The sequence below is a fragment of the Gobio gobio genome (assembly GCF_949357685.1).
Source record: "Gobio gobio genome assembly, chromosome: 25".
Taxonomy (NCBI): Eukaryota; Metazoa; Chordata; class Actinopteri; order Cypriniformes; family Gobionidae; genus Gobio; species Gobio gobio.
In genome coordinates, this window is record NC_137121.1 from 29,579,759 (window position 1) to 29,606,494 (window position 26,736).

The window sequence follows — 26,736 nt, forward strand, 5'->3', positions numbered from 1 at the left end:
TGTTTATTATCAAACCCCATCGATTCGCTTCAGAAGGCCTTTACTAACCCCCTGGAGCCGTGTGGAGTATGGTTTTAATGGATGGATGCACTTTTTGGGTCTTAAAAAAACTTTTTTTAAAAAGAAGAATGTCATATACACCTAGGACAGCTTGAGGATGAGTAAATCATGGGGTAATTTTCATTTGTGGCTGAACTATTTCTTTTAAAGTGCCCCCAAAAAAGCAAGCCAAACTGTGTCAGTGGCAAAACAAAAAAAAACTAACTCCAACGGTGACCGAAATTAAGCTCTCCTCTAGCCAAACTAAAATTCTATAAACCATTTCAGAAAGAATATTTTAAAATTCAAATAAAAAAAATAAAAAAAATTTTAAGACAGTTTTCACAATATTAATTTGTGCTTGTCTAGACACCAGCACCTTCTGATGAAACCTATAGGCCTAAATGGAAATACATTATAGGCTAATCAAATGACGCCCTTTATGACCCTCGTGAGAGTAAACGGTAACCGGATTGCAGTGCTGCAGTAGAGAGTGTGTTCAGTGTAGTTGCAGGCATGTGTGCTTATTGTAAAGCCGATTCCATTGTAAGGAACGGCCAGCATCAGCAAATACTCCAGGCTTTGTCCTGTCCTATATACAGAGAACCAGACTCACACACAGGCGCTTTACCCACTGCAGCTGGACAAATTTGTTGTGGGCTGGATTTTCATGGAGGGGTTTAGAATACCATTTGATGAACCTTAAAGCTTCTCATAAACAGCGGTTTCTCATGCCGCATCCAGCCACATCTTATGTTTGTGGACAGATATGTGCATGCATCTGAATTAGTGCATAGTCATATAAAGCATGCTTTTTGATCCATGATGTAACAATCATCATAAAGAAATTAGAGACACAAAACAATCCTGAAATGGGAAGTCCAGTAATCATTTACTCACATGTGCGTTCTCTCGGAGTTCCCTGAAATCCTGGCCCACAGTTAATTGGACAGTCGTGGAGAACTAACCAAGCAATATATTTATATACCTAGCCATATGTTTTATATTTACAGTCATGTACCACAGGAGAGGAAATCAGGCCCTCTTGAAATCTCTGCATCCTGTCAGACGTATTTAGTGGTGTGTGCTGTAGCAAATATCACTATCACTTACACTCTTCTCTCTTATTCTTAGGATTCTTCCATCCAAAACTTTGGACAGGTAAAACGTTCTAGTGTGCATATGTCAAGCGCCTGTGTTCACGCATGCTATCAAATAGAGCATATTTTGTGTTCAGCTGTATGCTAAGCGTTCCTGTCAAAAATTTAGGATATTTTGGCTTTACTACAAAACTGCCTTGTGACCACTTTAGCAAGTAAACTTTAGCAAACACAGCAGCCAACAGAACACATAATCAACCACCTTGAAACACTCTTACAACTAGATGTAACAGCAGAGAAACCACCTTAGCTACACTGTGAAATCCCCCAGAAGCCTTTAGCATTTAGTTTTGCTAAGGTGGTATGGTTGGAAGTGAAAAAAGGTTATTTCCCTTGGTACTCAGCCACCCTGAAGTTGTAAATATACCGTAATAAATGTAAATCACAGACACCATTATGAGGGTGTTTACTGTAAACAAACATTTAGCTTTGTCTACTGGAATTTATGATCCCTGTGTTTGTGAGTGGTCTGACGAGTCATTCCCATAGTGCTTTACTGTTACCACACTGTGGTATTATAAATAGGCTGTATTTATGAAACCTGGAGCCACCCTCATGTGTAAATGTATTGAATCTTTGGCAGAACCACAAACCATTGGCATATCTCGAATCTGGCCCTGTGGGTAGTATGGAAAGGTACTTATCAGCATTCTGGATGGATCCTTTAGTTTAAGTCCCTTTAAAGTTATGCTCAGTCGACTGCATTTATAGTGTATTGATTACTTACCACATCAAATTTTCACATTTGTAAAAAAGGCACCTACAATGAAGTAAACGGGGCCAATTTTTGGAGGATTTAACAGCAGAAAAGCATTTACATTTATTCTTAACAAAATTGTACAATTGGATAGAACTTGACTTGGAAAAGTTTAGTAAGCAACTGTTTTTATTAACAAGCATATTGTGTGTGTTTTGGCTATACTACTAAAACAGTCGCTGTGTCCGATTATGCCAACTTCCTTACTATATAGTACGCGGAAAACAGTATACCAAAATAATATGGCCAAATGCATAGTGTTCAAAAACCAGTGGGCAACCAGGACGACCTACTTCCACCGAGATTCGATGTAGCCTACACTTTCTAAACCCAAACCCAGTATGCGATTTTGAACACAGGCAGCATTTTACAGGGTTTCCGCAGGTCTTAAAAAAAGTCTTAAATTGTGGAAGATCAAATTAAGACTTTTTAAGGCCTTAAAAAAATTCTTAAATTGGCTCAAAAAGTCTTACATTCAATATCATGGCATTACATTAGGACCCTATTATTACTGCGATGCAGAAAACATGGACGGAATTGCAGAATCCATTTATAAAAATGGAATTTACTGTATAATGCAGAATGTCACAGAATTTGTCAAATTTGTGTTCCGAAAATTAATTTAACCATTAAAGCAGAGTCCAGAAAAATTTAAACAAAATAAACTATAAAACAAAAAAATAAATAGAACACATTTAATTGCAAAATTAAATTGCATGCGCTGCAAGAATTAATATGTTCCTCAGGATTTTTGTTTTCCAGTACAAATTCAAAACATCCCTAAATCAAGATACATTTACATGACGATTACATGAAACTAAGTCTTGTTTTCTGAGAAAATTAAGTGGGTTTATGCTGAAAACAAGAGCAAATATGTCATTGGGTATGAAAATTACTATTATTATTATGAACACTTTGGCAGATATTTGTTCTTGTTTTAATCATAAAATCACATGGTCAAAAGATTTCCCAAGATCTCTAACTTTAAGCTATTTTTTTTGTTGTAAAATTAATAAAAAAGTTGGAATCTGTTGGAAATTGTATTCTCAAACTTTGAAGTGTGCTCATTGTGCATTGAGCTCATTGTGTGCTCAGAAATGTACATTTAGAGAACATATATTGAGGTGTGATGTTTTCTTCAGTTTATTCCTTAAATTGTCTCTTAAAAAGGTCTTAAATTTACCTTCATAAAACCTGCAGAAGCCCTGTTTAATGATAAATAATTTACCCCATTCACTTCCATTGCAACAACCTCATTGTAAAGGAAATTAATGTTTGTTTGTTATGCCACACATCTTGTCAATTGAGCTTAACTTGTAATGAACCCAGAATATTCATTTAAAGTTCACAGATGGGATAGAGATCCGTCTTTCCTGTGAAGCTCCATTCATAAATCAGAAACAGGACCAACAATATTGCTTTGTTTTTGCTTCTCTGGTAGGGTTCCTTGCTTGTTTCCTTTTCCTTGGCAGGACTCTCACCCCTGAAGGCCAAAGCAAAGCTTTGTCCAGAACTACAAAGAACCAGTGAGAAACGTAACTGCACAAGTTTCCCCTTCCTTGATCGCTGTGTTTTTCCTGATCCTTCCATGTGGACAGGATGCCACTACTGGAGACAACTCAACTAAATCAACCAATGATGGCTGTGAAAAAAAAAACACAAATTTAAAGAAGGAAACTGTTGCATGAAGCATGACTGTCTCATAAACCAAACTCTGACTCACTAAGTCCAAAACATCCCAACAAGACTGGAAATAAAAAGAGGTTGAAGGAGCCGAGCAGATCTTTTTATGTTATGTAACTTACAGTTTTTCTTCTGCCTGAAGTCATTGCTTTAATAAAGCCATCCTGATCTTATGCAATAGCTTAATTGGGCAGGTGATCAGATTAAAGTGTAGAAGATTGCTCTGAGAACCTTGAGTTGACTCATTCCAGTCAGATTAAAGTGGGAAAGTCCCGTTAACTCATCAACACTGAACCACCAGGTTGTTCTAGAAAACCGCACTGTGTCTGCAAGAGAAGATGTTTACAGAGGAAGTGACTGTCCTGACCTTGTGCAACCTTTGTTATCTAAGTCAACACATTGGAGACAAAAAGACACAGTTCTAGTCAGCATCATTTGTCATTCTCGTGATTTATGGTCAAATGTTACTCAGTGGAAAGTGACGTTTATTAGTAATGCTGTTTGGATTTAAGTGTTTCACAATCCCAGAATCTACTGATACTTGCTAATTCTTGCTTTTGTTATGTGTTCCTCCCTGAAACCTTACAATTAGTTGGTTCGTAATTGAAATGTGTGGTTTTCAAGGCTATGGATCATAATGCCACCTTTTTTTCTAATTTACAATAATTTTTTGTAGAACGAGTTGCTTTTGCATCTAAATCTAAAAAAACAACAATAAAAAAAACATGGCAAGATCCACATTTGCCCACATATGCCCATAAACAACAATTTATTTTATTTTGTGTCAAGGTGATTTATTTTCAGGGGCTTCGTTTATAAAACGTGCATATGCACAGATTTGAACTTAGAGTGCGTGTATGCTAAAATCCATGCCAACGTCCATATTTATAAGAACAGTCTTTGATGTAGAGAAGTGCTTAGTGCCACATCAAGGTCTAAGCAGACGTTCACACTTTTCCTTGTGGTTGGGAGTCGGAGAACTGTTTAATTCTGAACTCTTTTAATGTTAATGACATTAAATGCGACAATTCTGCGGCGTTTACAAGGTGAAGATCTCGAAGAGTGCCGTGTTTTTTGTGCTATTGTTCATTTTCTGAATCACATGTACGTATGTACATTAGCGAAATTATCGTAAGATCAAATGTAGGACGGTTTCTACGCAACATTTTATAAATGAAGCCCCATATTGCTCAATTCCTATTACAATAAATGAGTTTTGCCTGAAAGATTAGGCCAAGCAACCGCATTTTAAGTGTCATTTACATTTACAATTTGTCTTGATAAGTTGCCTTTCTTTGTGTTCCAGGCGTTCTGTCCCTTCCGGCTCATTTCAGTCCATACACAGAGGGATGTCAGACGGGATTGGAGAGCAGGGAGGATGCGTACGCTGAACTGGAGCTGCGGACACTCGAGCAGGCCTTACTGGCCACATGTGTGGGCAGCATCTCAGAGCTGAGTGAGTGTCTTGACTTCCTTCCTGTCTGCTATGTCTGATACTCTTGGTTTTATCTGTTTCCCTCTCTCTCCCCTGTCCATTATGAAACATACTGAATCATTTACAAGTCAGAAAGGTCACATTTAAGCTATAGCTTATGAGAAGGTTATACACACTGGAGTTTTTCCAGTATGGCTCTTAATGCAAATGTAATGCTAAATTGCTTTTTATATTTGGATAACTATATTTGTTTTGGAAAATTATAGTGCATCAAGAAAGATTATAGTGCATCAAGTAAAATAAACAGAATAATTACAAATGGAAAAAATTTATAATATGAATATTTGCATAGGATAATAATATGCATAAAGAATAAATGGAATTAAAGGGGAAATCATTTTTAAACAATCACTTTAATCACTAAATTTTTCAACTAAATATCGAAATAAATCTAATTAATAAACTAAATTAACCATTTAAACTAAATTACTGATCGAATTATTGATCTAAAGCCCACACTGTCACTGTATGATAATTGAAATGAACTGATGACATCAGCGTTTTTTCCAGAATGGCTATACAGCTGAATAAAATTATGCTGCATTATTTTCCTGTTTAACACTGTAAAGCTGCTTTGAAACAATCTACATTGTTAAAAGCGCTATATAAATGAAGTTGACTTGACTTGACTTATATCATTTTTTATATACTTATGTATTTATATGCATATTATTTTACATATGTATCAAATTAATTATATATAATTATAATTATATATATATATATATATACACTCACCTAAAGGATTATTAGGAACACCATACTAATACTGTGTTTGACCCCCTTTTGCCTTCAGAACTGCCTCAGCATTGATTCAACAAGTTGCTGAAAGCATTCTTTAGAAATGTTGGCCCATATTGATAGGATAGCATCTTGCAGTTGATGGAGATTTGTGGGATGCACATCCAGGGCACGAAGTTCCCGTTCCACCACATCCCAAAGATGCTCTATTGGGTTGAAATCTGGTGACTGTGGGGGCCATTTTAGTACAGTGAACTCATTGTCATGTTCAAGAAACCAATTTGAAATGATTCGAGCTTTGTGACGGTGCATTATCCTGCTGGAAGTAGCCATCAGAGGATGGGGACATGGTGGTCATAAAGGGATGGACATGGTCAGAAATAATGCTCAGGTAGGCCGTGGCATTTAAACGATGCCCAATTGGCACGAAGGGGCCTAAAGTGTGCCAATAAAACATCCCCCACACCATTACACCACCACCACCAGCCTGCACAATGGTAACAAGGCATGATGGATCCATGTTCTCATTCTGTTTACGCCAAATTCTGACTCTACCATCTGAATGTCTCAACAGAAATCGAGACTCATCAAACCAGGCAACATTTTTCCAGTCTTCAACTGTCCAATTTTGGTGAGCTTGTGCAAATTGTAGCCTCTTTTTCCTATTTGTAGTGGAGATGAGTGGCACCCGGTGGGGTCTTCTGCTGTTGTAGCCCATCCGCCTCAAGGTTGTGCGTGTTGTGGCTTCACAAATGCTTTGCTGCATACCTCGGTTGTAACGAGTGGTTATTTCAGTCAAAGTTGCTCTTCTATCAGCTTGAATCAGTCTGCCCATTCTCCTCTGACCTCTAGCATCAACAAGGCATTTTCGCCCACAGGACTGCCGCATACTGGATGTTTTTCCCTTTTCACACCATTCTTTGTAAACCCTAGAAATGGTTGTGCGTGAAAATCCCAGTAACTGAGCAGATTGTGAAATACTCAGACCGGCCTGTCTGGCACCAACAACCATTCCACACTCAAAATTGCTTAAATAAACTTTCGTTCCCATTCTGACATTCAGTTTGGAGTTAAGGAGATTGTCTTGACCAGGACCACACCCCTAAATGCATTGAAGCAACTGCCATACATATATATACATATACATATACATATACATATACATTATATATATATATATATATACACAAAGCATTTGTATTTATATTTCCATCATAATATACGACCACTCATCGTGGTGTGACCAACAATAGCAATCAAATTTTATTAAATTGGACAAAAATGTTATATCTTATTTCTGTGGCTTGTTTTCAGGGGTTTCGTCACTTCGTATGTTTAAGTGAAGGGCATTTTTAAAAGCATTTTTATCAGTTTTATGCGATTTACAGGGGGAAAAAGGTATGTTAACTACATTTAGAAGGCAACTCTGAAATTAGATTAGATTAGAATTGAGATCATTATTTGAAAAAAACTCAAAAGAAATGAAAATACTATGTTTCTAAACACTTTAATTACTGAGAACTTAAAAAAAATTATTTTAAGGAAATTAATTAATTTTAAAGATAAATCACGGTCGCAACACATTACATTTTTTAAGGCTAAGGCCAATTCAACTAGATGAGAAAAAACTAAAATCACTTCATTTAAATTTTTTAATATGAATTTAGGTGTAAACAACATTCTTAATGTTTGAACAATAGCAATAGATTACGTTTTATATTTTAAAATTGGCCTGTAGAAAATCCTTATACGTCATTGACCCATAAATAAAATTCTATTAAATTATAAAAGTATATACAATGAAAAAAAATGTTTAATGTCTCTACCTGTCATAGTGCTTGCATTGACACTCAACAGAGTAAAGATTGTTGCAAGTATCATATAGAGGCACAATTGCTCGGTGTTATCCTTGCAAACACAACATGGAAAAGGAGATAATGTGGATGCTGTTTATCTTTCTGGCCTGATTAGCCTATTATTTTATGCTCTGGATAAACACCGCCATGTTGTTCCCAAAGAGCAGGCATGTTTGCTTTCTAAACAGAATGTTCTGTGACGAAAATAAAGAAAAAACAGACCAAAAGCGACTGGAAGTCAACTGAAAGTCTTTAGGTGCCTTAAGTGTCTTGTGTATCTGTTATTCTAGTTAATTCCTGCAGGATGTTATGCGTTAATAGACACTCCTATAAGGATTCAGTGAAGATGAAACGCTTTACCAGTCTCTCCTCTGACTTCGTGATGCCTGACTCATCTGCACTGAAATGAAGCATGTCTGTCTCAACACGGTTCCCTTGATAAAAGCAACATCTGGTCTGGCATTTATTGTTTGGTCTGGATTTTATACAAGTGGAAAGCTGAACAAATGTAAAGTACAAAGATTACAGTACCTTATTCAGCAGAGGCTGACTGTCGGTTCATTGTGCGGTGTTTCGGTTCCCTCCTCACACAAGTTTACATTTGAAAATGGGATATTTCCCCTGCAGTGAAGGAGTTCTTTGTTGGCATGGGCTGTCTTTTTCTAAACTGTTATACCTGTGTTTACCCATCATGCCACAGGCCCAGCGGTGGCAGGGTTGGCGGCTTACTGATGGAAGGCACGAATTTCCTACTGCAAAATCCCTAACACTTCGCTGCTTGTCTCCCACAGCACAAGGGCACGTTCATGAAGACCAAGCGTTCGGTTGGGCATTAGCGATCACACACAAACTCAATGAATTCAGTGAGAGCTCTCTTTGTGCACTGCCTGTGAGGTTGGCACCTCCCCATGAGTTCTCATGAAGGTTTGATCCAGCTGTACCCAGGAGATCCAGCAGACAGTGGGGCATCTGTACGTCTTCAGCTGGATGCACATGGGGCATCTACACAACCTAAAATGGTGGATTTGGGCCTACAAAACAAATTTGCTGTTGTTTGTAGCCCTAATTTGGAGGGATGGTTGAAAGGGAAGATCCCTGATATACTTCAAGCAAAATCGGAGAACGAGGTGATGTTTAGCCGTTTTAAACAAAATCAGGCCAAAACTAAATTTGTTTGGAGTTCGTTTCGGAAGCTTGATACTGCTTGCCAAAGCAAACTTTCCGGAAAAGTTTGCTCTGGCTGGTGTAAACACCTTCAAACTACAATCGGTCCATGTCAATTATGTAAAAGGTGGGTGTGTCTCTGAGGCTCCACCTTCTTTGACATGGAAATCTTTTTCAGTTCAGTTTTTGAGATAAGATGCGAGTAGAAACATGAACACACTGGGGAGCTGCTTCAGAGTAGAAATTGAGATCTGGGGAATTTGGAGGCCAAGTCAACACCTCATACTCGTTGGTGTGCTAAAACCATTCCTGAACCTTTATTGCTTTGTGGCAGGGCGAATTATCCTGTGAAAGAGGCCACAGCCAGCAGGGAATACCATTTCCATGAAAGGGTGTACATGGTCTGCAACAATGCTTAGGTAGGTGGTACGAGTCAAAGCCAATGGATGGCAGGACCCAAGGTTTCCCAGCAAAGCATAGCCCATCACACTGCCCCCAATTGCCTTCTTCCCATAGTGCATCCTGGTGCTTCCTTCATTGCTCTGTGGTCCAGTTCTGATGCTCACTGCTGGTGCTTTCGGCGGTGGACAGGGGTCAGCATGGGCACCCTCACTGGTCTGCGGCTATGCAGCCCCATACGCAACAAACTGCGATGCACTGTGTATTCTGACACCTTTCTATCAGAACCAGCATTAACTTCTTGAGCAATTTGAACTACAGTAGTTTGACTATTTGATCGGGCCTTTCTTCGCTCTCCACATGCATCAATGAGCCTCTCATGACCTTGTCGGCGGTTCACCACTGTTGCTTCCTTGGACCACTTTTGATAGATACTGACATGGGGAACACCCCAAAGAAGCTGCAGATTTAGAGATGCTCTGACCCAGTCGTCTAGCCATCACAATTTGGCCTTTATCAAACTCGCTCAAATCCTTACACTTGCCCATTTTCCTGCTTTTAACACATCAACTTTGAGGACAAACTTCCTAATATATCCCACCCACTAACAGGTGCCGTGATGAAGAGATAATCAGTGTTATTCACTTCACCTGGTCATAATGTTATGCCTGATCTGTGTATAAATAAACGTGACGCAACTTGACGAGTGCTGAATTGCAGAGCTTATGCAAACATCCAGATCACTATAATCAAATGCTTTCTTAACAGCTGTTTTCTCAGTGCGGTCATTTTTGTTGTGTGTTTATTGTATTATTGAGAGGACAGTGTACAGCACTTCAGCTCTAAATGCTGCTTCCAGTGTAGTTTCAATGTCTGGATGTTCACTTTCAGTATACCGCTGCTCAGGTTTTTCGAACTTCTTACCGTTAGGCAAACAACAAAATTATCTTTGCTGTGAGTATATCAGGGCTTTTAAATTGCAACAAGTATTACCATGAGCTTTAAGGATGTTAATATCCCCAGTCCAATCGCACTGATCTCAGCCTTCAGGGCAAGCATTAGTAGCAAAGCCCCAAACTTCCTGATTGTTTCATAAATTCTCTTAAGACCCTTTGTAGGGCCTGGCAGGACACAATCGGGCCCCTATTGCTACAAGTTTGGCATCTTTCAGATAATGACAGAGGATTCTTCCGACTCACAAACCACTCTGTGGTTTGAAAATGAACCCAAGGGGTGATTACCACAAATGAAGTCTACATGTTCCCACAAATGGAGAGACCAGCCCACTACTTTGCTTCTCAAGTTAGCGTAGACTAAGACATGCATTGAATGCTAATCTGTGTATCCATATGTAGTTTCGGTAGTAATAGGACTGTTTCCTACCACATGTTGAGAATCCCATTTTCATCGGACTCATTGGTGCATTCTTAGGGATGTTCTTATGTTGTGGAACTGTGATATCCATGAGGAAAAGACATCAGCAGGTGGGCGTTTTGTCCTCAAAGGGGCATGATTTATCTCTTTCACATAGCTACTGTATGAAGGCCAACTTGTGGTTTTTGGTTTCAATTAGTGTCCAAGGTCTTGTTAAGCATCTGCTTGAGCTTTGCTGATAATTTGATATCAATGCCAATTAAGAAAAAGAAAAATCGAGTGTACTTTGTTTTTTTTATTGTTGTTGTTGAAAATATTCAGTTAAAATGTAATTATTCTAAAATCATTTTATCTGTTCTGATTCATTCTTATTATTTTCATTAATATAATTGTATCCCTTATTTTTATATTTTGTGTGTCTTTGTGCAAGCATTCATAATCATATCTCAACTCGATTTCTCGCTTAATAGGTTGAAACAAATGTATTGTGTTTTTTCCTTTTTGTCTTGGATTGAAAAGCATCAAAAAAGTTAAGCTATATCTTTTTTTTTTTTCAAGATATTATTAATTCATACATATCATTGTTTTGGGAAGGTTGTACCACGTGACATTTTACAACCTGAACTAAACTGACCATGTCATAAGAGTCAAATGATGAATTAATAAATAAATTTAAAATTTTTTTTTTTTTTATAAATAAATAAATAAATACATTTTCTTCATGGTGGTTGCACCACATGATTTGGATTTGTGTAAGGAGTTAACACAAATTCTCATTGCTCCAACCAGTAATGCTAATACTGCTAATAACAACAAAATATTGTGCTAAACTATTAAGTTTTTCTTTTATTTAATAATTTTGTTTTATTAATAAGGCCTTTTCTTCATTATGATATCAGGTCAGATGTACCACCCTGACATTTTTGACCTTATGCTTATGAAAAAAGTAAATAATAAAAATAAAAACATAGTAATCATAGACGAGGTATATTCAAGTCATTGTATGTACAACGTGCATTTTTAATGCATTTGAATGAAATTAACCTTTATTATCCTGCTCTGAAGTTTCTGATTTGTCTATCGTTTGTCATCATCAGGTGACCTGGTGTCACGGGCCATGCACCATATGCAGCGCCTCAGTTCTGTCCGGCACGGGCTCAGTCCGGCACGTCATGCCCGCCAGCAGCAAGTCTCCTGGTCTCCGGACGCCCTCCACACTCTCTACTACTTCCTGCGATGCCCTCAGATGGAGTCCATGGAGAACCCCAACCTGGATCCACCCAGGATGGCTCTGAGCAAAGAAAGGTGAGCCTCATTACTATTCCCCTCCCTTTAATCCAGTCTCCAATTCCCACAATGGGTGCCGAGCTAATTAACACCCTAAACCCCTAATGGCCCATTGATATGTAAGTAAGCTCTGTGAAATCCAACAGCCTGAAGGTACTTTAAAGCTGTTAATGATATAGTAGAAATTTGAGGAGCTCCTCAAAACCCTTTTCCAGCTGCTGTTTCCTGGACGGTCGTTATAGTTTGTACTTAAAGAGAGGTTTGTTTTAAGACTGGGTCATTAGCTGTCCCGTCTTGCTTCAAGGATGTCCTCAGGATATTACCTGCTTGCTAAAGGTAAATAAGAAGGTTTATATTATGCAGGGTTCAGTTACATGTGTACTGTAAATATTAGCTCTTCACTGAGGTACTTTTTGAAGGATGCCTGTTTGTAGGATGCAAAAATGCTGAAAAAAGATTAGTATCAAAGAGCACACCCAGGTTCTTAACTGACGACAAAGACTTGAAAGAGCAGCCATCAAGTGTTAGACAGTAGGTTATTACGTGTGGAGGTTATTGGTCCAATAATTAGAATCTCAGTTTTTTTTTTCAGAATTCAGTAATAGGAAATGACTAGTCATCCAAAGAAATATAGAGCTGAGTCTCATCAGCGTAAAGGCCTGTTCACACCGGGACGATTTTTGCACGCATTTGCGTCATGACGGTTAACGCCTTGTGACTAAACAAAGGGTGCCAATGTGAGTGTGCACACCGACGCACAAAACGCCAGGCGTAAAAGCGTCATTAAAAACTGGCCGACCAATGAGCTCTGCTCTTTTGTTCACGTGCCTGGAGCTGCTGAAGTTACAGTAAAACACGACTTGGTGCCGCTCAAGCACAAAACGGTCTTGCTGAGCACACATTGATACGATGAAGAAGTAGTAAGTAGATAAAGAAGAAGATGAGCTGCTAATGCTGCTTGCCAGTTAGCAAAAAGTGTGTGAATGGTTTTTACAAGCACATAAATACTGACTGAATGCGAAATCGCCCCCTATACCCTCAAATAGGGCATTATTTGAGGGAACAGCCATTTGTAATGGTGTCCGAAACCATAGTGGACATTATTGAGTGCACTCATTCAATCCCACATTGCACCGCAATAACGAGTGTACAGCCGATGTACACTCAACGGCTGTCCCACTTTACGCACTCGTTTTCATTCACTCCTTCAAGTGAACTATGTTAGTGGATAACGTAGGCGATAGTGAATGAGGGTTTAGGGGGCGATTTCGGATTCAGCCACTGTCTCTCTTCTTCTTCTGCGTGACAAGCGTAAAGTGCCGCAGCACCAGCTTGTGTACCGGAAGCGCCATCTACTGAATTTGCACGTTCACTGAAAATCGTGAAAAAGCGATAAGCGCGCGCGATATTCGTCCCATTGTGTACAGGCCTTAACAGTGAAAACGAACGGCATGCTTGCTAATGATATCTCCCAGGCGTAGCATGTACAGGGTGAAAAGCAATCCAAATGTGCCTGGGAACCTTTTATACACCTTTTATAAACATACTTAACTGTAGACACTGAAATGACATACACTGTGTGGTACAGTACAAATATTTTGAGTGTCCCTTATTCTGTCCCTTATTTTCCTATAAAGAACCACGATTATCCCTTTTTTCCCTTTCCAGAAGGTGGCAACCCTATACACAACACATCGAAAACATCTGAGTGGCTTTTATGCTACTGATAGCGTTGCTACTCTTAACTAATGGAAGCCTAAGCTAACATTCTTGTTTGTGAACTTGTTATACATAATGAAAACAAGCACCAGCTTGTCAGCCCTAAAATTATTTACAGTATTTAATTAAAAATGGATAACACGAGTACAATTTCTGACCGCTTTACTGCTGCATCCAAAAACTTTAGTAAAGTAAAGTCCTTCGTTTATGGGCTCAGATGTTTGTTTCTTTGATGTTTGTTGTTGATCGCCAAGCTCAATTGTCCACATGTTGTGATTTTGTGTGTATGCGTATGTTTGCAATTATCAGGTTGTATGTTTTTTAAGTAAAGGGCAAATCTTGATATTGGCTACAGCTGGATCACTTGTGCAAGACCTTCAACTTACAAACTTAAGTGGAAAACAACAATGGAGCCTTGCTGCCAACTCCAGGACTCCAATCATGAATCTTCCTTAATGCTCGTGCCAGAAAAGATTTCCAGCAATATTGGTGCATTTGTGGACATGGTAGAAAGGCAAATGGGATACAGGTGGTGCTTTACTCCTGGCAGTAATTACGGTAAAGGGCTCAATCATTATTTAAGGTCTCCTCTCTGCGCCTTCTATAGAAATGTCTATAAAACCTTAGCTTGAAATGAAACCACAATGGCACATAGGCGTACTGTGTGGTCCTAACAGAGGCCTGTAAACCGAAAGGGGGCGTTGCAGATCCAGTGAAGTCGGGATATGTGAGCTAGAGGTTAGGAAGTGTTGATTTATGATGGCTGAGGACCGGCTATGTGACTCTTATTGAGTGGGTGGAGAGAGAGGGAGGAAAGGGTCAGAAAGGTGAATGGGAGTGCTGGGTGGTAAGTGGTCGCACATCAAGGAGTCATTGTAAGATGAGAGGGATGGAAGGTATGCTGACCCCAGATCAGGACAGAGAAGACAAGATATATCCATACACACCAGCTAATTGGAGCATAGAAGTACCACCACCAATGCAATGCCTTTTATACCAAGATGACATTTCTAAAATTAAGTTTGAAGCTCATTTTAGAAACTTCAACTACATCTATGAATACATATTATTATGAATGATAAATCAGTAAGTATGTCAGGTACAGTGTTGGGGAAAGTGTAATGCATTACAACATTGCGTTACTCCCTTTAAAAGTAACTATAAAGTAACTACTTAGTTACTTTTTAAGAAAAGTAATGCATTACGTTATTTTGCGTTACTTTTTCTCACCTGGGCTGGGCTTGTTTTTTTTTATAACAAAAAAAGTTCTATTTTTGTGAAAATGTAAAGACCTCTTCATTCCAAAATTAAAATAAGCCTCAGGCTGAGGTAAAAAATGCAAATTCACGCATATACAGTAGAGGGCGCAGCTCAAACACATCTTTTAGCTGTGCTGCCATTCTGGATAATGGAAGAATAGGACGCAGGAGAAAAACTTTTAACAATAAAAACAAAAACTAGTCATTTTTGCTCATGATTTAACTGAATCATCGAAGGTTAGCAACAAGACATTGGTCAATAAAGGTAGATTAAATGCACAACAATATTTGTTTTATTTAACATTTAATTATTGGAGGTTTGTATAGTATTCTGATTTTGCATTTGACTGATTTTATTCATTTTGAGGAATACTGAATCTTTATTGTGTGAGATGAATAAATGCTCACATTTAGTCTAGAACTACAATAACATGTTCGCACACAATGCCTCTGCACTTACTCTCGATTTCTCTCAACATGGGGACAGAAGAGCTGTCAGTCAAATAAATGTGAAAAAGTAACTCCGATATTTTGTTGTAAATTTTAAAAGTAATGTGTTACTTTACTAGTTACTTGTAAAAGTAATCTGATTACGTAACTCAAGTTACTTGCAATGCACACTAACATGTCTAAAGCCGCGTCACACTAGACTGAGCATGCAAAATTTCTTCGGACAATGCAACGTCGTGATATGACGTCACTCTTTGAAGGATCTTTTTTGTAAACATGAATTCAACATATGACAAATAGTAATACACTCAAAATTTTAAAAATATACAATCTACTCGACTTTACTACAAAAATATTGTTCTTTTAATTCAGCCAAGAGGTCACACTGTGTCGTATCAATCTTCTACTGGTCACAGTAGCTCAGAGTTCACCAAGCTTGATCTTTGGAATGCAGCGAAATGCGAAACTTTTCGCATGAGCTTGTGTTTCCGGTCTGACGCAGTCGCATGCATTTGAATGGAAGTCAATGGAAAGAAAAGTGCAGTGTGATCGCCCTTAATACTAAGCTCTAAAACTATGTTGTGTTTCGATGTTTTATGGGGATTTTCCATAGACATAATTGTTTTTATACTCTACAAACTGTATATTCTACCCTCTAACCCTAACTCTACCCAAAATCGACCCATCACGTTCTGAAAACTTTCTGCATTATTTGCATTAAAAAACATCACTTCGTATGATCTATAAGTTGTTTTCCCCATGGGGAGCAATTTTTTTTTATTTTTGCATATTGCCGTCTTTGTGTGGACATTTTGTCCCCATAATTTAGGGTTTTCCAGGACACACGCACATTATTCTGTTAGAAATTGTTGTGAATACACATTACATGATGAAAACTGTAGTTAGTAAAACTAATATTTTACTTATTTTACACATTTTAGGTAATATAATCTGACTTTTTGATTGCTTTTACTTTTAGCCTTAACTCATAGATTTGAGTAGAATAATATTGTACCATAATGATATAAAAATACATAGAGGGAAAAATATACATATAGAAAATTTGTCATCAACAATATGAAGTGCGATAAACAAAGGATTTCCCAAACTGGAGTTTGTGAAGGAACTGCAGGGGGTTCATAAGTTGATGAAAATGTAATTAATTAAACAATAAAATTTGAGCGAGTTTAACAAGGGTCAAATTGTGATGGCTAGACGACTGGGTCAGAGCATCTCCAAAACTGCAGCTCTTGTGGGGTGTTCACGGTCTGCAGTGGTCAGTATCTATCAAAAGTGGTACAAGGAAGGAACAGTGGTGAACCGGAGACAGGGTCATGGGCGGCCAAGGCTCATTGATGCACGTGGAGAGCGAAGGCTGGCCCGTGTGGTCCAATCAAACAGACGAGCTAATGTAGCTCAAATTGCTCAAGAAGTTAATGCTGGTTCTGATAGAAAGGTGTCAGAATACACAGTGCATCGCAGTTTGTTGCGTATGGGGCTGCATATCCGCAGACCAGTCAGGGTGCCCATGCTGGTATGCCTTTATTTATATATATATATATATATATATACACACACGACCAACAAAAGAAAGCAAAATCATGCTGCTGACTGCTAGTACCTGTCAAACAAACATTAATATAATTATATACCTTGAATACTGCATTAAAAAAAAATCAATGCAAATATGTCCTCTTGGTGCAATGTGTGATTAGTAATATCTACCCATTATATCTACCCCCAGCAGTGAGATGGAAACAATAATGAAAGAAAAACAGAAAAGGCAGCAATTTTGAAAGAGCTATAGAGCACTAATTAAACAATATAACATGGTGTTGTTTCTTTAAGCGAGACCTCATTCATTAATCAACTGATGTATAAAAGACTATTTATGAACATCTCAATGGTGGGCTACAGTATACTATTTACACAGGATTTTTGAATTCAAACAAATATACAAAATAACGCTCCCATTTAAAGTGATGCTGGGATTAATCATCATCCGCTGCCAAACCGCTAGAAATGTCTGGCTTGAAAACCACAGCGTTTAATATGCAGTGGCCATAGAGTCGCCTGCCAGACGCTAGTGTTTGTACATGACTCAGAGACATACTTCAGCGTTATATACGTTTAAAGCGAGGGAAACAGCCGTGTGGTCTCAGTAGTGAACTCTTAATCACTGTTACACATCTCTGGTGTAATCTAGTCACGTTAGGGGCCTTAACACATATGTGTGAATGTCTGTGTGTGCTAGTCCGCCAAATTAGCCCAAAGCGCTATAAGGTTTCCACGAGCCCTGATTAGCCATGCTTTGATGTAGGCTGAAACTGAGCTCGGGTTTCGGGTCGAAGGCCACGGGTTGAACTTGAGCCCTTGATTCAGAAGCACGGGTCATTGTTGAAACGTGACCCAGGGGCCAAAATGAACAAGAGATGAAGGGAGGCAGAAAGACTTTTGCTTTTCACTAGCATAGACAACAGAACAAAGCAGAGTTGTACAAATGTTGAAGAGCTTAAATTTCATGCTGGTTTTGTTTTCTATTCATAGGTCAGAGGAGACTATGCATCAGTAAGTTTACATTTGTGTGCGTCCCTGAAAGTGTGGCTGGTAGTTGTAACATAGTGTGGTAACAAAAGTTACTGTTTAATCGTCTTTTGTTTGTTGGTCAAGCTTTGAGGAATCAATGATCCATTTAGCAAGGTCAAACAGCTGACAGGTTATAGTATCAAGTGTATTTTATTCGAGTGCTGTAAAGCTTAAATTTTAAATGCTGTTGGTAGCAGCAGCCAGAATCAAAGCCCATTCAAACTAATGGTTCCTCTCAGATATTTGAAGAATGTGAATTTTAAAATGCAACTTAAAAAAAAAAAAAAAGAATAATTATGCTTCTTTTGAAAACCTGGTGTCCTATGAAGAAACAATAAAATTATAAAATATTAAATTAAATCCACTTTTAGTTAAACAAAATCCACTTCTATTTTAAAAAAAAAGTTTTATTTCTTTTATTTAACTAAATTTTTTTTAGATAATTATGCTTTTATTTTGAAAACCTGGTGCCCTATGAAGCACTTAACATAAAAAATAAATTAAAGAAAATAAATTAAAAAACAATAAAATAAAATAAAAAATACAAGTTAAATAAAATTAAAAGGTTTTTTAATAGAAGTTTGATTTCATGAAAAAAAGTTTGATAATTATGCCTCTATTTTGAAAACCTGGTGCCCTATGCAGCACTTAACAAACAAATGAATGAATAAATAAATAATAGGGCTGTCAAAAGATGAATCGTGATTAATCGCATCCAAAATAAAAGTTTGTGTTTACATAGTGTGTGTACTCTGTTAATTATTATTTATATATAAATACACACACATTCATGTATATATTTAAGAAATATTTGCATGTATATACTGTATATACATTTATATAATCTATAATATATATCAATATAAATGTTTTATATATAAAAATAATATTTTTTTCTTAAATATATACATGCTTGTGTGTGTATTTATATATAAATGCTTGTGTGTGTATTTATATATAAATAATAATTAACAGAGTACACACATATATTGTGTAAACACAAACTTTTATTTTGGATGCGATTAATCGCGATTAATCTTAACAGCCCTAATAAATAAATAAATAAATTAAAATGTCATTGATAATTAGGCTATACTTTTTTTTATTTAAAAAAAAAATGATATAAAGCAGTGCTCTTGGCGGTTGCCTTCTATCGAACTTGTATTCATAGGGGGAAAAATTTACTTTTCCTGTTGCAGACTCATTTAGTGTACTGATATCTTTTTACACACACACACACACTTACAGATATACAATCAAATCCTTATATACTCTCACAGATATCAACTCCCCAAAACACCATCCACCCCCTCCTTTGAGCGACCAAAGTAAACATACTTAGCAGGCTGTAATCTATTAGTCTTGACAGTGGTTTTAAGAGCTTTGGCACTTGGAAAATTCCCTTGATCAATACAGTAGGCTACTGAAATGCTCTTCTAAACTATTTTAGGGAAAGTATGTGGTTATTAAGTGTGTTTCTTTTCGCCTCTTCCATCACTTTCCCATGAAGTTCTTTCCTTACACTTGGATTAAGGTTGAGCTGTTTTACAACCACAAATCAAACAAATGTTACTTAACCTCATCTGTTTTTCTGGCTGTAGGCGTTATACAGCTCTTAGCTTGCAATACACAGCTTTCTTTTTTTTATACTTTTTTTTTTGGTTTTGTTCAGACAGGGAGATAAAATCAGATCTTTGGCATGTCGTACCCAAATCTGTTGTTTGTAACATACAAAAAGCATATTTTCCTGTTTTTCTCTCCAATTATGGCTACAGCAACCAATGTAAATTATAAAAAGCTATATGTTGTTTGTAGCGCACAAAAAGCATGACTTTTTCCTGTTTTTTCTCCAATTATTGCCACAACAACCAATGTAAATAATATAAATAGCTAGTAATATTATATAAGTACACTGTAAAAAATGAATCAATCAATCATGGTCGTGTTTTTACATTGCTTTAACTCATCAAAATAAGTTAAGCTATTTTCAACTTTTCAACTCCTTTTTTAAAGTCAGTTTAATGTAATTTAGGTATGTATCTATTCCATGCATTCTGACTTATTTACACTGTTAAAGAGTTGGATTCTCATGCTAAACATGGCCAAAATAAAAATAAAAAACGAGTTGGACGTATGACTTGGAAGTATTTCTGTGCCAAATACATTCCTTCAGGATTTGAACAAGTTTCTGAAAGTTTTTTCCGAGTGTGGTTTTTTCTCCATTGACACAATGGTACGGTTCACTCTCAAGACCCTTAAAAGGTACTAAAGACGTCGTTACAAAGTCCATCTCACTACAGTGGTTCTACAATAACTTTATGAATCGGCGAGAATAGTTTTTGTGCGCAAAAAAACCCCTAAATAACGACTTATTTAGTGATGACGATTTCAAAACACGGCCTCATGAAGCTTCGAAGCGTTATGATTCAGTGAGTCGAATCATGATTCAGATCGCGTGTCAAACCACCAAACTGCTGAAATTTGGCGATCCAAACTGCTCATTCGACTCACTGATTCATAACGCTTCAAAGCTTCATGAGGCCGTGTTTTGAAATCGTCATCACTATAGAAGTCGTTATTTAGGGTTTTTTTGCGCACAAAAACTATTCTCGCCGATTCATAAAGTTATTGTAGAACCACTGTAGTGAGATGGACTTTGTAACGACGTCTTTAGTACCTTTTAAGGGTCTTGAGAGTGAACCGTGCCATTGAGCCAATGGGCCATCTGCGGGGACCAATCACAAACCGGCTTATCCACCTGGCATGCTATTGCCGAGTTTAACACGATGACGGATAGGGAAGCGATGGATCGTTGGTCTGATTGGTTGAAGGACTATGCAATTGCGTACAGTCATTTGGTTGTTTGTGTTGTTGTAGCCAGACAGTGAAACTGCATCAAATGTCTGTGTTTTGTTGGCAATCGGCACTTAAGTGCATTTAATGTCAACAACACGAACGTATAGTGAATCGAAAGTTATCCAGGGATGATGCCATGATGTATTGTATTATAGTGTGTGTGTGTGTGTGTGTGTGTGTGCTCGTGACTCTTTAGCTCCGCCCACTGCACGCCTCCAGGAGCTCTGGGGTTTTTGGAAAGAATCGGTACAGTGTATCTGTCTTTTATAAATATGATAAAACTAAAGACTCTTAGGAGATATGAAGGATGCAATAGTACTCTATAGATACTCAAGATTAACATGAGCCTGGCAGAAACTGTGTGTGTTTTGTACCCTTTAACCCTGTAGAAGACGATGCTACTTTACGCTGATGTCCGTTATAGTGCCCATTGTGGCAACACTGAGAATACTATGCGAACTGAACAAACATCTGATTTAAATCACCTGCGAAACAAAGAATAATTTGATTCTGTCTTTGTGCATCTTCCCTCAAGATTTAAATTTAGCTTCTTTAAATTTAGCTTTGCCTTCAGATGTTTCACGCTTGAAAGCTGACTTTAGAATTTTCATTGTCTTTTCTTTTGAATCAAAATGCCTCCCATCAAGTTGTCATCTTCAAAGTTGATCTGTTTGTTGTGGCTGAGCGCGTCTGTAGGTCTCGGGAGATTACTTTCTCTGTTGCGCATATCTTGTGTGTTTAATGAGCCTCACGCTCCTCTCAGTGCGTCTCATTTGCATGTCTTGCCGGGATGACAGACTCTCAGCGGGACGACTTTGTTTCTTTGTTTGACGTCATTGTGTTCCTGCTGTGCATTGAGCGCTCTGGGGACAAACTTTCACTTTGGTATCTTCTGTAAATCTGATGTCAGGCCCACTTTCTCTGAGGGGATAGACGGCTGCGGAGACGTTACGAAAAACCAGCTGGAGGGATCCTCATCTTCTAGGTTTTACTTGGAAAAAGATTAGATTAGGGTTCAGGCTGACTTGAATGCTAAATAAAGCTAACTGATGGTGTTGGTGCAACTGAACTGTGATAAGTTGATCCTGGAACAACATTCCAATCAACCAATCAGATTTGAGGGACAAGTTTAGTTTAGGTGTAAAATAGTCCCTTTTAGGGGTACAACAGCTTGTCACTGGGGCAGTACCCTTACAAAGAACATATTTGTACCTTTTCTACCCTTTAAAGGTTCATAGCAGTACCTTAAGGTATGTATTGCTTCTCTATTGTACTAATATGGACCTTTTAAGGGTGAAAAGGTACACAGATGTTCTTACTGCCCCAGTGACAAGCTCTTGTACCCCTAAAGGGACCATTTTTTTTAAAAAAATTCTGAGAGTGAACCAGGGTTAGGTGCTTCTACATCAGTGTTATTCACCATCATTTCCCTCTGATTTTAGGGAGCGGTTAGGGGTAGGGATTGGATTATCGGACGGGAATGTTGTTCCTGGATCAACAAAATATGTTGACCCAGGAACACGTCAAACTCAGTAAAATCAGGACGTGCCATTTAAGACAGTCAGATTTTTAGAACCTGTAACACTTGAATATTGTATGATGACAATAATAATGATTATTATCAATAATAATAATACATTGATTAGTAGAATATTAATTTGAAGGACCAAGGATTTTTTTAAATCCTCCAACCTTCATTTTAAGATAAAACTCAAAAACCACTTTAAATGTAAGCATCTGTGCTTTTACCTTTACTTCACCTTTCAGAGGTGGAGACTTGTCAAAATTCAGAGTTATTATTACGTAATATAGTCATGATCGGGTCCAGTAAACATCTCATATCTGTCCTTGTGTGACGTTTTTGTCAAGAAGCTCACACACACAAACAACACATTCATGTCTGCAGGGAGTGGCAGTGAGCTGCTGAAAACAAGACGACTTTAGCAGCTGTATCTCATTCTCAGCGTGAATTCTTTGATATGACAGGCTGCTGAAAGATGCGGGCCGTCTCACTGAAAGCTGTGCTTTCTCATTGCACAAGCCCTTCTTTACAAACACTGGCAGATTTAGTGCGCTGAGGCCCAACTTGTTTTACACAACTAATTTGTTACACACACACACACATTTCTAAATGAAGACCTACTATATATATATATATATATATATATATATATATATATATATATATATATATAAATTGCATACAAAATAAGTTTTTCCTTAATATATGTATGTGTACTGTGTAGAATTATTATACTGTATAGGCTATGCACGTATATATTTAAGACAAATTTGTTATATTTAAATATCAAATATTTATAAATAATACAAAATATATAAGTGTGTGTATGTATGTATATGTATATGTATATATATATATATATATATATATATATATACAGGGAGTGCAGAATTATTAGGCACGTTGATTTTCTGATCATATTTTTTTTCCAGGCACATTTGACCAATTCCAAACCACAGTAATCCTAATAACTACTATTAATTTAGTATTTAATAATGTATAAGTGATATATAATTGTTCATGAAGGCTGGAAATGAAAAACACCTTATATTCAGGTGTGCAGAATTATTAGGCATGTTTTCTTTTACAGATAAATTGAGCCAAAAAAGAGATTTAACTCAGACTGAAAAGTCAAAAAGTATTAAATGCCCATGAGAAGGATGCCTTAACTGCAATGTCTAGTATTGCATTAGTATTGCGTGACCATTGGACAGTGAAATGCTTGTTGGGTCAGCAGGATCTGACAAAAACATGTGGTGAAGAAAAGACACCTATTAACCGCAAAATAATTAAGAATTAAGGTGAAGAATTAAGGGTGAAACCATCAGGAACCCTTTAGTCTCCAGCGCCACCATTTTCCAGAGCTGCAACCTACCTGGAGTCTCCAGAAGTGAAGGTGTCAGGATCTCAGAGACTTCAGTTAGGTAAAGAATCCTAAAAAATGACCCCCACTGGATAAGAATCACAAGCTGAAGTGTTGTAAAATACATGAAGAAGGTTTTTTTATAGGCTTTATGGACAGATAGGTTGAGAGTGACTCTTGAAGGACCAGCACCACATCCTCTAGTACCACTGTTTGAAGAATTCATCTTCCAGAATCTGGCAGTACGTTTTGGGAGTTCATTTTAGTCCATCCTGAAGTCCGTTTTGCAGAGATGGACTAAAATGAACTCCCAAAACGTACTGCCAGATTCTGGAAGATGAATTCTTCAAACAGTGGTACTAGAGGATGTGGTGCTGGTCCTTCAAGAGTCACTCTCAACCTATCTGTCCATAAAGCCTATAAAAAACCTTCTTCATGTATTTTACAACACTTCAGCTTGTGATTCTTATCCAGTGGGGGTCATTTTTTAGGATTCTTTACCTAACTGAAGTCTCTGAGATCCTGACACCTTCACTTCTGGAGACTCCAGGTAGGTTGCAGCTCTGGAAAATGGTGGCGCTGGAGACTAAAGGGTTCCTGATGGTTTCACCCTTAATTCTTCACCTTAATTCTTAATTATTTTGCGGTTAATAGGTGTCTTTTCTCCGCCACATGTTTTTGTCAGATCCTGCTGACCCAACAAGCATTTCACTGTCCAATGGTCACGCAATACTAATGCAATACTAGACATTGCAGTTAAGGCATCCTTCTCATGGGCATTTAATACTTTTTGACTTTTCAGTCTGAGTTAAATCTCTTTTTTGGCTCAATTTATCTGTAAAAGAAAACATGCCTAATAATTCTGCACACCTGAATATAAGGTGTTTTTCATTTCCAGCCTTCATGAACAATTATATATCACTTATACATTATTAAATACTAAATCAATAGTAGTTATTAGGATTACTGTGGTTTGGAATTGGTCAAATGTGCCTGGAAAAAAAATATGATCAGAAAATCAACGTGCCTAATAATTCTGCACTCCCTGTATATAGTATATACATGCAAATATTTCTTAAATATATACATAAATGAATGTGTATTTATGTATACATAATAATTATACATAGTACACACACATATATTATGGAAACATTATCCCTTACTTAATCACTTCCAAAATAAAAGTTTATGTACATCCAGCCGGTTGTTATGGCAGAATAAACCCCGACAGATTGATCAGGACCCCTGTCGTGAAGCGTATTCTACGATAACAACCGGCTGGATGTACATTAACCCGCTTATTACACGGCTACTTTTCTCAAGTAAATTAGACACGAAATATTGTCTTGAGTTAAAATATTTATTAGCTCTTACGCAAAGCTTCCACGAAGAAAAACAGTTCCAAACTGCTTTAAGCCTTTATCTATTGCTGAAAAGATTTCCGACCATATTAAATTCTTCTATGTAACAAATACAAAAGTGATTCAAATAATACCATATACTGTATGTCTAGGTTTGTGCTGCAGAACTTATAGATTTTTTAAATGATTATGATGATGCAATATTGGACCCACGGGTGGGTGTAAGTTGAAGTGGTTAAACTTTACAATTTATCCGAGAATCAGACGTGTTTCGACCTGTAGTGCCTTTTCCGAACAGATTGGGTGTAAACAACGATCCTATACTTGACATCGCACATCCTGCGGTGGCTATCGTGGATGCGCACATCGCAGTATTGATGCTAAAACGATTTATCGTGCAGCCCTACTTGCAACAATTAATACAATGAAAAATGGTTGTAATATAGTAACAAAGGATTGGAAACAAACTTATAAAGTACATGTTTTTTTCTTCTGCAATCCCCAGGCCGTTCCTCCTCCTCCCTCCGCTGATGGAGTGGATGCGCGTGGCCATCGTTCACGCCGAGCATCGCCGCAGCTTATTGGTGGACAGCGATGATGTCAGGCAGACAGCACGGCTACTCCTTCCTGGGCTAGACTGCGAGCCCAGACTGCTAAAGTAAGACATTCAAATCACAAAACATATCCTGACTGACAACGAGTGAAGAAAAGCCTAGACTTGCATTGAGGAACCAGAATAACATACATAGAGACATAAAGGGTGGGAATATGTGAACACCCACTCTGAACACCACAGACCAACACCCTACACTCTAAAAAAAAAAAGGTTCTATATTGCACCAAAAATGGTTCTTGGCTCGTAATCATAGGGGAACCTTTTTTAGTGCAATATAGCACCAATTTTGGTGCTTCAGTGGTTCTTCAGAGGTTCTTCAGCGGTTCTTCAGAGGTTCTTCACCGGTTCTTTGACTAAGGTGCTATATAGCACCTCTGAAGAACCGCTGAAGAACCACTGAAGCACCAAAATTGGTGCTATATAGCACTAAAAAAGGTTCCCCTATGATTACAAGCCTTTTTTTTTTAGAGTGTAACATTCAAAATACCTTACTGGAAGGTTTTGTATTGTGTGTGTGTATGTGCATATACAGTATATAAGAAATGATATAAAGTACTGTGCACTGATGATTCATGTAAAGCAAGGGGGCAGCAAATTTGCATGCTGATTTTAAAGGTGCTTTGTCAAATCCTCCAGTTGTGGTGACCTTGTTTTCCGAGTATATTTTTTATTGTATTTACCAAATGTTTCTATCACAACCTTGTAAGACTATTAAATCAAATTTTAAAAATGTCAACAGACTTTTAAACACTGAAACAACACAGGCAGGCACTTAAAGTGTCGCAGAGCTGAAGGTATCAGACATGATCTCATGCTGCCTCCTTATATGTGACTTTCCATCGGACTGTGTTAAAACCTTGGCAAAGAGCTGCCGCAAAGCCTCAGATTTTCACTGATCCTCATGCTGATGTCAAGGCGTATTCTTAATGATTTGAAAACACTTCAGGAAAATACAGCACTCCACCCATGAAAGCATGTAATGACCAACACGATCCCTTTCCCACTCACTCACTCACTCACTCACTGTCCTCCTTTTGGTTTATGCA

The 26,736-nt window shown here is 37.7% G+C and overlaps 1 protein-coding gene across 1 annotated transcript in view; it reads left to right on the forward strand.

Annotated features, from left to right (window-relative positions):
• The window catches only part of abtb2b (ankyrin repeat and BTB (POZ) domain containing 2b), a 69,867-nt gene that overhangs the window by 30,667 nt on the left and 12,464 nt on the right, over positions 1-26,736 (forward strand). The window contains exons 2-4 of the mRNA XM_079809877.1: positions 4,946-5,095; positions 11,766-11,973; positions 25,580-25,732. Of these exons, the coding sequence (XP_079666003.1) occupies positions 4,946-5,095; positions 11,766-11,973; positions 25,580-25,732 (511 nt within the window). The remainder of the gene's footprint in view (positions 1-4,945; positions 5,096-11,765; positions 11,974-25,579; positions 25,733-26,736) is intronic.